The following is a 13,219-nucleotide window of genomic DNA, read 5'->3' on the forward strand; positions in this document are numbered from 1 at the left end:
ATGAAATTCAATAAATGCAAACTACTCCACTTAGGAAGGAACAAACAGTTGTACATATATAAAATGGAAAATGACTAGCTAGAAAGAATACTATGGGACTGGAACATGGAGGATCCTAGTGGTTCACACGCTAAATATGAGTCGACTGTGTTACACTGTTGGGGAAAAAAGCAAAAAACATTCTAGGATGTATCAGCAAGAACTGTGTAAGCAAGAAAAGATGCAAGTCTTCCACTCTACTCTGCACTAATTAGGCCTCAAGCGCACTAGTGTGTCCAGTTCTGGGCACCATATTTCAGGGAAGATATGGACAAACTGGAGAAAGTCCAGAGGAAAGTAACAAAAATATCGAAAGATCTAGAAAAACATGGCCTATGAGGAAAGATTTAAAGAACCAAGTTAGTATAATCTACAGAAGAGAAAACTGAGTGGGGACATACATTTTCAGGTACATAAAAGGTTCTTTACATGAAGGAAGGAGAGAAATTGTTCTCGTTAGCTTCTGACGATAAGACAAGCAACAATGGACTTTAATTGCTACAAGGAAGGTTTAGGTTGGACATTAGGAAAGGGGTATTTGATTAGCCACGTGAAAGAACTGCTTAGGGAGACTGTGGAATTCTCCATCAATGGAGTTTTTAAGAGCAAGTTAGACAATCACCTGTCAGACATCGTCCAGATAATACGTCCAGATAATGGTCCAGATAATACGCTAATACGCCATGAGCCAGGGGACTGCACTAGAAGACCTTTCAATGTCCCTTCCAATCCTACGATTCTATGATTCGCTGACTCAAAATATCAGTGAAGTTTGCAAAAGCATATTAGTAGCCTTGGAAGGATTATCAGCACTTACTGATAAAAATCTAAATAGATTTCACCATGCACCCAAAAACCAGACAAATATATTTCTGTAATATCAGAGTTTACAGTTAGGAAAAGTAAGAAAAATAGCATTTGAGAACACATCTGAATCAAAATCCAGTGATTCAGACTTTTAAATTTGGCTCATATATAGGCTAGCAAATGAATAGTAAAAAAAGGTACGATTTTTTGATAAGGATATTTAACTTTGTATATTTTGACATATGTTCACCATTTATTTTAACACTTTGTGAAGTTTTAACTTTCTGAATTTAACATCTACCATCATTAAATTGTTTGACCCTCTCCCATAATCTTCTGCAGCTGTGAAATTTTTTTAAATCTAAACAAATGTTTAAAAATAAGTATTGATATCAGCAGGGCTTGACAAATGGCGGCGAAAGCCGCTCGTCAGCCCCGCACTGCGCATGCGCAAGAGCTGCATTGCACACGTGCGCGCCGCCAGTAAACAGGGTGTGCGGTTGAAATCTACTCGCCATGGCGAGTAGATTCTATAGTTTGTCGAGCCCTGAATATCAGTCAAAGTATATAAAAAATAATTCTAACAAACCTACATGTTATCAACTTGTTTACTGAATCCGCTGAAGAGTAACTGGAAACAGAATGCTGATAACTGTTAGGGAATCCCAATTTCCAGTTATTTGACACCAAACACTTTCTTTATATCTTTTTAAATATGTCACAAACTCTCATCTCTCCGCAGAAATAGTGATATCTCCATCAGAATGTCAACACTAAATTTCAGCCTGTATCTCCATTCAAATCAATTTTAAAAGAAAGTCTTTGTTGAGGGAAAAGCTCCTCTGGATTGAAATCCCTGGAAGATGATTTAACATCCCTCAATTGGCATTGCAAGCCTTAGGTGCAAACCACCATAAATCCTCCCTTCTTTTGAAGGAGACCTATAACTTCATTTCTCCCATTTCACCAACATTAAGTCTCTGCGTTTTCAGTTTAAACCCATTTTTACCAAATATTTCCTACGTTTTAACAAAAAGTACTTTTTTATTTCACCATACTTTTCATTTGTGATCACAAATTCTGGCTAGGCCAAAATAATTCTATAACTGGAGCTAGATTTTGTTCTTTGCAGCTTCAATACTGCTGCAAGAAGTTTGCTTTGGAATAAATTTACCACTTTTTATTCTTATAGGTGAAGTAACAGACAGCCTTCCAGGTAAAAGCAACTCAGGGTAGCATCTTATTGATCTATTTGTTATTAAGGCTATTAATGTTTCCTTCCCTTGCAAAGTTTTAAGTCATCCATTCACAGCTACACAGCCATCACATGGTAGTTTATTGACTTCCAGACTATTACAACATCTGTTTACAGAAAGCTATGAAATCCATTTTTATTGTATATTTTCAAAATTTATTATTTTCACATTTTATTTTTTTCCATTAAAATAATTCTCTGGGGGAGTTTTGTTATCTTGCTATAATGACAATTAAGTAACTTTACTATAAATGTGTAAAATGTTCAGAACTGGACTGCAATGGGAAAAATAGGTTTTACCAAAAAAGTCCTACAATTTCGAACAAAACATCCTGCAGATATACAGTAAAAGTAACTCATTTTAAAACACTTTAAAGTAGCAATCAGTAATATGACCAAACTGACACTGCTGAACAGAAACTCAAGAAGTCTACAGAAGAGCCTCTTAGAGTATCAATTTAACTAAAATCATCATTGAAAATTAAAAATATATATATACTAAGCATAAAATAATACAGTATAGCTTTGCAGTAGTCACTATTGCCATTTTAAACTCAATACTTTCAAGCTTCCTATATACTGAACTATCAAACTATCAAATCAACAATTAATTGCTGAGTTGCATTATAAATCGACACATTTAAATGTCATTTTTGCCATCTCCATCGTGGTAAATTATGGGTAGCCTTTTAATGTTTTCTCAGAAAGTGATTCCCTCATCTGTATATAGATTTTATATTTGCTATTGAGTCTCTATTTATGATGATGTACAATAGGGCAACCTCTGCTTTTTTGACACTTGTCCCTTCATAACCTTCCTTTAAAGTGCAAAGAGCCACAGTGAACCTGGGATAGTCTCAATCTGAATGCTGTGCAGAAAACAACTCCCCTTCTTGATACTGCTCTGGGGAGGAGAGGATGAGAAGTGGTAGCTTCCTGTACTGATCAGTGTTCTGTTGCATTGCAGGAGCCTGTCAGGAACCAATCTCATGGATCAGTTGCAACATGTCTTTTGCTGGATGGACATCCCAATGTTTGGAGAACTTGCTGAAAGCTTCAGGTCATTTTTCCAGAATATTTCTCTTCTCTCTTACAGAGAAGTCTTTTGGAGCAGTTTCAAGTTGTGGAATGCCTTTTAGACATGTTTAAATGGGGAGAAGGGAAGCTTGCACAAGTTGTAGCAAGCTATGTTTCTAAGAGAGGAGTGGGGAACCATTTTTGGGTTGGAGCCACTGACCCACCGAAAAAAAATCAGACAGGGGCTGCACGCAAATGAGAACCCTCCCCCCCACACACACACACACCTCTCACCAGCATGGGCTCCCCAATGCTGGGGTGAACTCTGAGCCTCAGGGGTCAGATCCTGGCAAGCTGGGGGCTGCATCCAGCCTCCAGCCCTTAAGTTCCCTACCCCTGTTCTAAGTAGCCATTATTAATCAATGGTGGTGGTGAAGAGCGAAAAGGAATATACAAAACGTTGTTATAATGCCCTTCACAAAAGCAAACCCTGGGCTATAGTAAATCCCATTCCTGGAGTTCTTCCAGCCTCAGAGCTGCAAGGGTGCTCCAGGACCACAGCAGGGAGATGGCATTATGTTTTTTACTGAGCTAGATTTTATTTTTAAATATTGTGGGATTCAGAGTTACTGTTTGGATTCTGCAGTTCCGGACATGTGCTTGTTCATGAAGATTCAATATGGTTCTACTAGCTCCCTACATCTTGGCTTTCTTCCATTTAATCTCAGCCTTACCATTTAATCTCAGCCAATAATAGACTTTACCTTAACTCCTTTTGCCTTTCATTTTTATTGTGTCCCAACCACATCTAACATTTATCTCTTCAAAATGACTTTTTTTTTTTAAGAGGCATTATAATCCTGAAAGGGCTGCTTTTGATTCCTCACATGCTGTTTTATGTACCCAACCAAAAATACCATCTGATCTGGTCATCAGGGCCGAATTAAGGGGGGCCTAGCCGGGCAGCTGCCCGGGGCGCCAACCTATGGGGGGGCGCCTGATTGAAGTGGTAAGGGGCGCCACGCATCCGGGGGTGGGGCCACGCATGTGCCGTGTGCCCACAGTCCGGAGTGCAAGTATGGCTTGGTCCGGCACTGCTGGTCATACCTGTAATCCATTCATCATAGGCTGACGAAGGTTGGCCCCCAAAGCTTAAATGCTAAAACAATTATGTAACAGATGATAAATATTACAAGGAATCCCCCAAACTTTCTACCCCATACTGCTCAAACCAGAATACTGTAACACTTGATTGCAATAAATACAATTCAGCTTCATTTTAATTTTATCTTGGATTGAAAAGAAGGGTTTACAGCCTGCATAAGAATGAAACATTATTTACCTCCATTGAGTAATGCATGCCCTAATCTAATTGCATATGTTCAAAATTCATGTTCCCCACAGATTTCTTTGCTTCCCTACAGAAAAATGACAGCAAAGCAAATATATGGGTGTCTATATTTGTGGATTAATAACTAGAAATAAAAAGGTCAAACCTAGATATATTAGATACAGAAAGGGTTTGTATCAGAGGGGTAGCCGTAGTCTGAATCTGCAAAAGCAATGAGGAGTCCTGTGGCACCTTATAGACTAACAGATTTATTGGAGCATAAGCTTTTGTGGGCAAAGACTCACTTCGTCAGATGGTCTTTGCCCACGAAAACTTATGCTCCAATAAATCTGTTTGTCTATAAAGTGCCACAGGACCTCATTGCTTTTGCAGAGAGGGTTTGGGATTTCCTTCAATGTTCCCCACTGCCATTGTCCAACCACTATATTGTAATTTAAATAAATTAAAACAAAATACAGGACTATGTAGCACTTTAAAGACTAACAAGATGTTAGTCTTTAAAGTGCTACATAGTCCTGTATTTTGTTTCAGCTACACCAGACTAACACGGCTACCTGGGAGAAAGAGGTCTAGTACGAAGGCAAGAATAACTCACCTTAGGATTGGCAACTAGAATACTTTATATTCAGAGAAAAAGCCTCAGTACAGGTGATCTTTTGACCTGTAAGCCTTGGAACAGGTAATTAGGGGACTGGAAACATGAAGTTGAGAATTTATCATGGCAAATCTCAAATTAACAGTAACGAATTTTACTTAATACTTTCTTGGCTGGAAACATTTACTACTCTATACTTGCAATGCAAGTTTCAAAAGTATTTGACTTTCAGGTGCCAAATTAAAAAAAGCATAACCACACAATGCCAATCAATCACTCATTTGTCACTAAGTGCATATTTGTCACTATAAATGAAATGTCACCTCTCATTCAGGATTTTTGTTCTTAACCTTAATTGTAAATAAAATCCATGTGATGCCTGTTTTGATCCTCTAATTCAGTTATTCATCTGTAGGGACAAGGTTTTACAAATACAAAATTCGACTGAGTTTTATAATACTTATATCATGCTGACATCTGGATATTTTAGCAGAGCTCAAAATTTGCTAACAGATTACATTAAGTCTGTTCTGATAGTGACAGTTAAAACATTTTAGGTAAAGAAAATTGTATCTACTTTACAAACATCTCAAAAGTTCCTCACCTAAAGTTGCAGCTGCTGCAAGTCCTGCTGCATATGGATCTGTTCCTGGTGGAGCAGCACTGATGATGTATGGATTGGGGACAAAGGCAGCGGGAGCTAAACCTGCTGAAAACATACCTGTCAGTAAAAACAAACTTAACTAGAACTGCAGCCCTACCAGAATACCTACATGTTTTGGCTACTCATCCTGGCTGTAATCGAACGAGAGAAACAGGCTCGAGCAGCTATGATTTAAGAGTAAGAAAAATTGGCAGCTACTTTCAGATGACAAATTATGCATTTTCACATCCAGTTCCTGGTAGATAGCAGACAGTAAGTTTCCTGGAGTCTTATCTACTGTAAAATTTGTATCAATGTTATCATGCCTATATATATGGAATTTGACTCCAAAGATGTAACATCCTTTAAAGAGCTTGGAAACTAATCAACTAGAAAAAAAGACATGGGAAAATGAAGAGCAACTACCAATTAATTATATTGGTGCATATTAATACATACCCATAAACTAAGTTATTTCTTGAAGTTCAATTGAGCCTTGATCTCATAGGAGCTCAAAGCACTTTAGAGACATAAAAACACTTTCATAAAAATTCTATTAAAGCTAGTAAATTAGGGCGAGGATGACCGGGGTCTACAGCAAAATTAACAAATGTGCATTGCAACATACTTGGTACCTAAGAAACAGTGTCTTCATAATTCATTATACCAACTTCAAAACTAAGTTCAACAACTCAGGAAAATCTACACTAACTCTTTGATGCTCGTAAAAACTTAGATACTGGAAAATGTTTACTCCTACCATTAACGAGTAAGCCCTTGTGAGTGGTTCACCCATTTTTCTTTACACAAGACTATGTACAGTTTTCCTTATTCAGTATTTTTGAATACTATGTATGGTAACATGTTTGAAAAACTGCATCTTAAACTTAAGTCTCACCCAGAATAGCCTGAAAATCCATCCTGTGGCAGAATTAATCAAAATTAACCCTAGTAATACATTAAATATGGACTTAAGTTTTTGTGAGCTGAATTTTCCCTCATTTCACTGCCCCAGTTACCCCAATTCATGTCTAGTTCAGAGTAAATGTGTAGAGTGCTTACAAAACACTCTCACTGTTGAACAGCAGTCTCAATGAGGGAAGTGTCATCACCAGTAAGGAGGAATTTTTTGAAAGCTTTATAAGTATAGTAAGAGTGCTTGCTACCAGAATTTTGCAAGGCAGTATAATCTACAAACATGGTCTGCTTCTGAGATCTGTGTGTCAATTATCCATAACCAGGAAGGTACTTTTAAAACACCTTTAACGGCTACATCTTTTTTCATTGCCATGGGCTATTTTGAAGACCTCCTTTAGCAGCACCCATTGGAGAAATCTAAGGAACATAGGGCGTTAAATGAAAGACTTACCTATGTGTGGTTGATGGGCAGCTGCCAATGCATATTGCTGCTGCTGAGCTGCGGTCAGTTGCTGAACAGCAAGTGCATTCGGTCTTTGAAACAACTGCGGGAACAACGGAACAGATTTTGATTCTTGTGATTGTTCATGCACAAGAACAATATTCTTAGATTCCCATCTGAAGCAATCCTGACAATAGATTTACTATCGTAAGACTATGAACACTTCACGATATGGAAATATATTTGTTCAGCAAATAGTCCTGTGGCACCTTAGAGACTACAACAATATAGATATTACCATGAGCTTTCCTGGGCAAAGCACCCCGCTTCTTCAGATGAGCTAGAGTGGAAAAATGAGAACCCATCTACCACAAGCCATCCCAAAATAGTCTCATTCCTGTATTAGCCTATTGTGGAGGTCTTCTTTGGACTCTTACAGCTTTCTACCACTGTATTCCCTGAAAGCTTCACTAGTCAACTCTCCTTTAAAAAGACTAAGGCAAACTCCTTAACTGCAGCCTACGGATCACAAAGAGCTTGCAACTCACATTGCTATAATGTTGAATTAAATATATTAAATAGTTTAGTACTTTACCAGAGAGGTAATTTCTGATGCCACAATAATGTTATGAGACTGCAAATGGCAGTGGAGATTGGCTGAATGACAGGGAATGGGATGGCGGAAAGGAGAATCTCTGTAAAATGTGGTCCATGCTCAGGAGTTAAAGAACCCTAATACCACAGGAAAGGGAAAGCTTTCTTTACCTGTTAATTTTCTCTTAGAGATCTTCTAAATTAGCCCAGGCACTAGGTGCACATTGTTTTTCCCTGACAGTAGACAGAAAGCAGACACTGGGACTTTCTGGTGATATCATCCTGTGCAAAAGGGTTGCCAGCTCTCGTAACTCAGCTGAATCTTTGAAAGCAGTGCACAGCACGATTTAAGTGCAATATAAAGATCTCACATCTTGAGACACTGAAACCTTCCTTGTTATTTGCAAAAACTCTAAGTGTTGGAGAGCGCAGTAACCTTGGAGGAAGGAAAAAGGGCTGCACAGAAAACCTTGAAGAAGCAAATACAGAAAAAAGTCTCTCTCTAGCTTTGAGATGCTTGGGGCCTCCCAAAGGAGTGCAGTCCCCTATGGAGGGGAGAGACTAATGCCTCTTGGCTGCCTGCATCACTCTTGTGGTACACACAACACATTGGCACCAGTAGCTGCCCTGAATAACTCTAGTAGTGATGCGTACACAAAACTTCCTAGAGTAACGTACTGTGAAAACACAGGGACACTGCCTTTGCTGCACTGAAACACGCTTTTCTGACTAGACGCTTTAGCCACTGGATTAGAATGGATTTGGATGTTACAAGGATGGAACCAGGTTAGAAAAATGTATTACTGAGGGGTCGTCTACACTTCAAACATTGCAGCTACACTACTGCAGCACTTTAGTATAGACATTACCCATTCATATGGGGGGGAGGGTTCATAGTTAATCTATCTCCTTGAATGGAAGTACCTAGCTTGACAGAAAAATTCTTTTAGACTTAGAGCTGCCTATGTCGGGGATTGGGTCCATTAATTCACTTGGGCATAACAAGTGCCTAGTTTCTTCATAAAATGTTAAGTCGGGGGTAGATGTACAGTAATAATTCAGCCTGACTCAGAAACAAAGAACTTTTTAAAGAGCAGGTTGTCTTGATTTAAAAAAAAAAAAAAAATCAGGTACAGGTCTTCAGAGAGCAGGGTTTTCAACACTTTATCCTCCTTGCTCAGTAGATGGCAAATATGAAGAAGAGGGACATAGCCTAAGGGATAGAATTTTCTTTTGTCATCTCCTCCTCCTTTTATAGGTCCAAGCTAAGGAACATAATGCAAATAGAGTAAAGTATTCTTAGATCCAAAAGGGAAGAGCTAGTCTGAATACAAGTTTCAACTTTTGTCAAGCCCCATATCAAAATGTAGTTACATCTCGGTAAAGCACATCTGCGTCCTGTGGAGACTGATAAATGTACCTGTAAGATGCTGATGTTCATTCTTATGTCTAGATCACTCTGAATTAACTCCAGTATGTTGGCTATGGAGAAGCATATCAAATCCATGGTTCGCCCATCACACTAGTAAGACAATCTGGTTCTCCAGAGTCTATAATCATGGTTAGACGTGGAACATATGCCTTTACTCAAAAGCTCTTTCTTCCAAGATGTATCCTCTCAATAGTGATGACCTAAGCCTGAACAACCTAAGCCAGTAAAGTCACCGGTAGTTAGTTATCGGATGGATCAGATTTCTATTGACTTGCATAGCTTCAGAGCAGGAAGGACATATTGACCAATCTGATATTGAGAGGTGTGTAGAAATGAGGGTTCCCAAGAATCAGCCAACTTTCTGCAGCACTTTCTTGTTGGATCAATGTGCAAAAATGTGATAGCATGCAGGGTATATTTACCTCTGGAACTCATACCCAGAATCCTTCTGTTTACCTTCCTGTGGTCCCCTTGAACTAGAACACAAATCCACTCTACATTTTCCAATCTCCTTTGTATATTTGGGATCAGTTTATCCAGTCCACTATGAACTCTGGCTGGGTAAACAACAGATGTGTAGGTTTTTCTGTTCTTACAGGCAACACAGCCAGTTTGTCTTAGCTATATTCTTTCTCCTGTTAGATTTACCTGTGATGGCAGGCACATTCTCAAACATCACACTGATCTATTTTTGAATGCAAGTTAAAAGCACAGAAGAGCAAGCCTGACTGCTCTTATATCTCAAGAGGACTAAGCCAAATTCAGCTGATGACAACATGGAAAGGATCTCCTGTTATACTTTATGCTGTCTGCCTCCCAATTACATTCTTGCTTGGTGCTTAACTGGGCTCCCAGATGTAAGAACTTGTATATCAAATTCCACATACTTCTTTCTTGAGTCAATATTTAGGCATCTGGCTCCCAAATCACCACAATCTGGAAACGGCCATCCTCACTGTCCACTATAATTTGACCCAAAGCCATCCATGTAGAGCTGAGTGACAGCTACTGACATGATTACTCATGCTGGAATGATTTTAAGGTTATGCATGCAGGCTGAATTATACTATGTGATATTGAAAACAGTTCCAGAGCTGTGAAATGCAGAGGACATGAATGTGAATGCAAGATTAGCATATATGGACGTAAGCAGCTATTGATTCAATTAGTTTGTGTAGATTCATCTGAGCAGATGCTTTAGAAAGTTCATTCGAAATTTCCCCCCTACAGACACTGATTTACAATGGCTCGTACAAGTAAACTGAACAAGGTTGTTGAAAGTTTTGAAACTGAACTCTTAGCTATGGGTCATGAGGCCTAACAGCCATTGGTCTAATATTATATTTATCCCTGCATGAAAGGAGTGGAGTAGCCTTCCTTCTATGAAGTCCATGGATGCCTGGTACCATCATTACTGCTTGAAAAAGGAAGGTAGCAGTATGCAAACACTCTTTTTTGGATGAAGGTGGTGTGTTGGAAGCATCAGGTGAATTGTGGCTGCTCTCTCAGGGAATAAGATGTGGTTTCTTAAAATTGTGCCTGGTGAAACAGACAAACTGCCAAATATAAGGTATACTCTGCAGAAGGCCAACTTTTTCTATCTATTCTCCAAAGCTTTAACACAAGAAGTTTTCTTTTGAAAGACCATTGCAGTGGTCAGCAACCTCCTTGTCAAAATATCTTAAAAAGCATTTTCACAAACACAGAATAGCAGAGATTGGACAGAAATGCCTCTAAAATCTCAAAGAGCAGCTGACTAAATCTCTACAGATTCTCAGCTCTTTTCCTGTGAGTGGAAGTGGAGCGAGTGTCTAGCGGAAGGAGTTTGGGTGGATGTTTATAAGGGGGCATGGAAGGAACAAGATATTCCTGGCCCTCTCCCTGTTTGCACAGCACATCAGTCATGCTGTTCTCTGCCAGGCTCTATCAGTGAGTCACACAGAGCTCTTCAGTGGAGATGTGACTGGCTGTTTGTGTGCCTCATCTCCTACTATATATTTGAGAGTTTGAGAGGCATTTGTTCAAGAACTTCTCCTAAACAGTAAGAGCTAGGAACACAAAATCTGGTAGGCAGCTTCCTCTTACCATAACGTAAAGCAAGGTCCAGGTTTGAGTGTGCCCATACACTGGGAACAAGAGCGGCTTGAGGAGAGCTGCCGGCAACTAGCGCCCTAGGCGGAATGCGTGATTGGCGCCTCCACGTCCATAGCCCTCAATGGCATGACATCATCATTGGGCGCTACGTTTAACTCAGCGCCCTAGGCAACTGCCGAGGTTGCCTACATCCACAGGCCGCCTGACTGGGAAGTGCATGGAATGGGATTATTTCGCATCAAACAGAAAGAGAGGCATGTGATAGCAAGGAGAGTTATACTCACAAATGACCACAGGGCAATGGCAAGCGCCCCAACCCCAGGAAGCAGCTGATTGCTGGTAGCATGGTCTCTGCCACCCCAGTCTGCCCCAGGGAGCAGTTGCCAGCCACCTTGTGATCCCTACCAGCGTGTGGCCCCCAACAGCCCGGGTTGCCTCTGGGTAGAAGCGGGAGGGCGACTTGTGCCCCCGCCCCTTCCTCTGCCCAGGGCAGAAGTCAGCAGGAGGCAACATACCACCTTAGCCCAGGGAGAAGCTGCTGGGCAGGCTATGAGGCCCTTGGCAATGCCAGGTAAGTCTTCTAGTTTGAAATAAAAAGGTCATTCACAGTGAGGTATAGTCTCCATGCTGCCACCAATCAGTTACAATGAGCACTTCCACTGGCTCGCAGTCTGGGGACAGAAACAGGCCTGTTCGTCACTGGCTGAAGGGGGACGTGCCTCCTCCTGAATCTCCTTGCAATTATTTTCTGCCTTTCACAGTTGCAGACATGACCAAACCTTGACTGTTGTAAAACACGTCTGAGGAAGATTCCAAGGAAATGTCCCAGCTTGTCCCAGAGAATTGGCTCGAGAAGGAGAAGGTACAGCACCCATTGGCTAGAACATCATTTATTAAAGATTCAGAGCAAGGTTCCTCCCATGCATAACAGCGCTATCCCGGACAACAGTCAATGAATCTGATGTGATTTTCCTAATACAACTGGCTCTATTAGACAGTCTCCTGTCTTGGGTACAGAGGAGTTTCCCAGCTCTCCGCACACTGCCCAGCTAGCAGAAGATGAACACCAACACTTACATGGCAAAAGCTGGATTAGTAGAGTGCCTTCCACGCCCAGAACTCCCTTTCACCAAAGTCAATTGGGTGAGCTGGTGACTTCACTCTACTCATCTGCAAACAGCGAAGAAAGAGCCCTTCAGCCTCTGCCTGTGTCAGAATGAGGAGGGGAGCTGGATAATCTCTTACAAATGTGAGCAAGGTCCCTCATATGCGTATTCCCAAAACTGTTTTCCAGGAAAATACCAAAGGTCGCATGGAAGGAGCAGCTGTGATACTATTTAGTCCTTTCTGGCTGAAGAGGCTGTGCTCTTAGGCCTGATGATTCTCGGATGGGTCTTGCAAGGGTCTGTGATTTTTAAGCCAAGTCTTCATCCAGGACCAGTCAAGTTTAAAATGAATACTCAGACAACGTGATTACTGCTGTCGTGAACCCCAAAAGAGAAGTCAACAAAAAGCTTGTTCCGCTGGTTGGAGCAGAGTACATAGGTTAACTGCCAAGTTAAACCATTGAAATAACCTTGATTTTCTCCAGGAAGATTTTGTTGTGGGTGGATGAGAGTATCCTCGCATAAAGGTCAAGTATCTGTAGTATTATGGTATCAGCATGTCCAAGAAAAGGAAGTTGTACAAATCCAATATTAAATGCTTCTTTAGGGCATCAATTTTATTCCAACTCTACAAGGTCAGAAAACACAACCCTGGAACCTCTTCTGCTCCTTATAGCACTACCCAGACAGAACCCCTGTAAAAGGTGTTGTATTTCCAATCCATTAGAGTAGGCTTCCCAATGGCTAGTATTTCCAATCACATGAATATTTTTTTTATTTGAAGTCACAAACTTTCTCCCATGAGATACAGTATTACACTTTTAATTCAGACACAGAGTCCTCATTTGGCATAGCTTTCATTCCTAAGTAAATTCAAGAAATCTTCCCTCTACAGGTAAGCATCCAAGTCCAGTCCTTAGCAACAC

At 40.4% G+C, this 13,219-nt stretch overlaps 1 protein-coding gene across 9 annotated transcripts in view; it reads right to left on the bottom strand.

The window, feature by feature from the left end:
* PUM1 (pumilio RNA binding family member 1) overlaps positions 1–13,219 on the bottom strand; it is a 140,640-nt gene that overhangs the window by 45,369 nt on the left and 82,052 nt on the right. For 6 of the 9 annotated variants that reach the window (XM_075908743.2, XM_014579270.4, XM_006134561.5 and 3 more), the window contains 2 exons: positions 7,077–7,170; positions 5,669–5,785 (listed from right to left, as the gene is read on the bottom strand). In XM_075908743.2, the coding sequence (XP_075764858.1) occupies positions 5,669–5,785; positions 7,077–7,170 (211 nt within the window). The remainder of the gene's footprint in view (positions 1–5,668; positions 5,786–7,076; positions 7,171–13,219) is intronic. The other 3 variants (XM_006134560.5, XM_006134559.5, XM_025190431.3) reach the window with 2 other exon arrangements.

The sequence above is a fragment of the Pelodiscus sinensis genome, chromosome 26 (genome assembly GCF_052426305.1).
Source record: "Pelodiscus sinensis isolate ZL-2025 chromosome 26, ASM5242630v1, whole genome shotgun sequence".
In the NCBI taxonomy this organism is placed as follows: Eukaryota; Metazoa; Chordata; order Testudines; family Trionychidae; genus Pelodiscus; species Pelodiscus sinensis.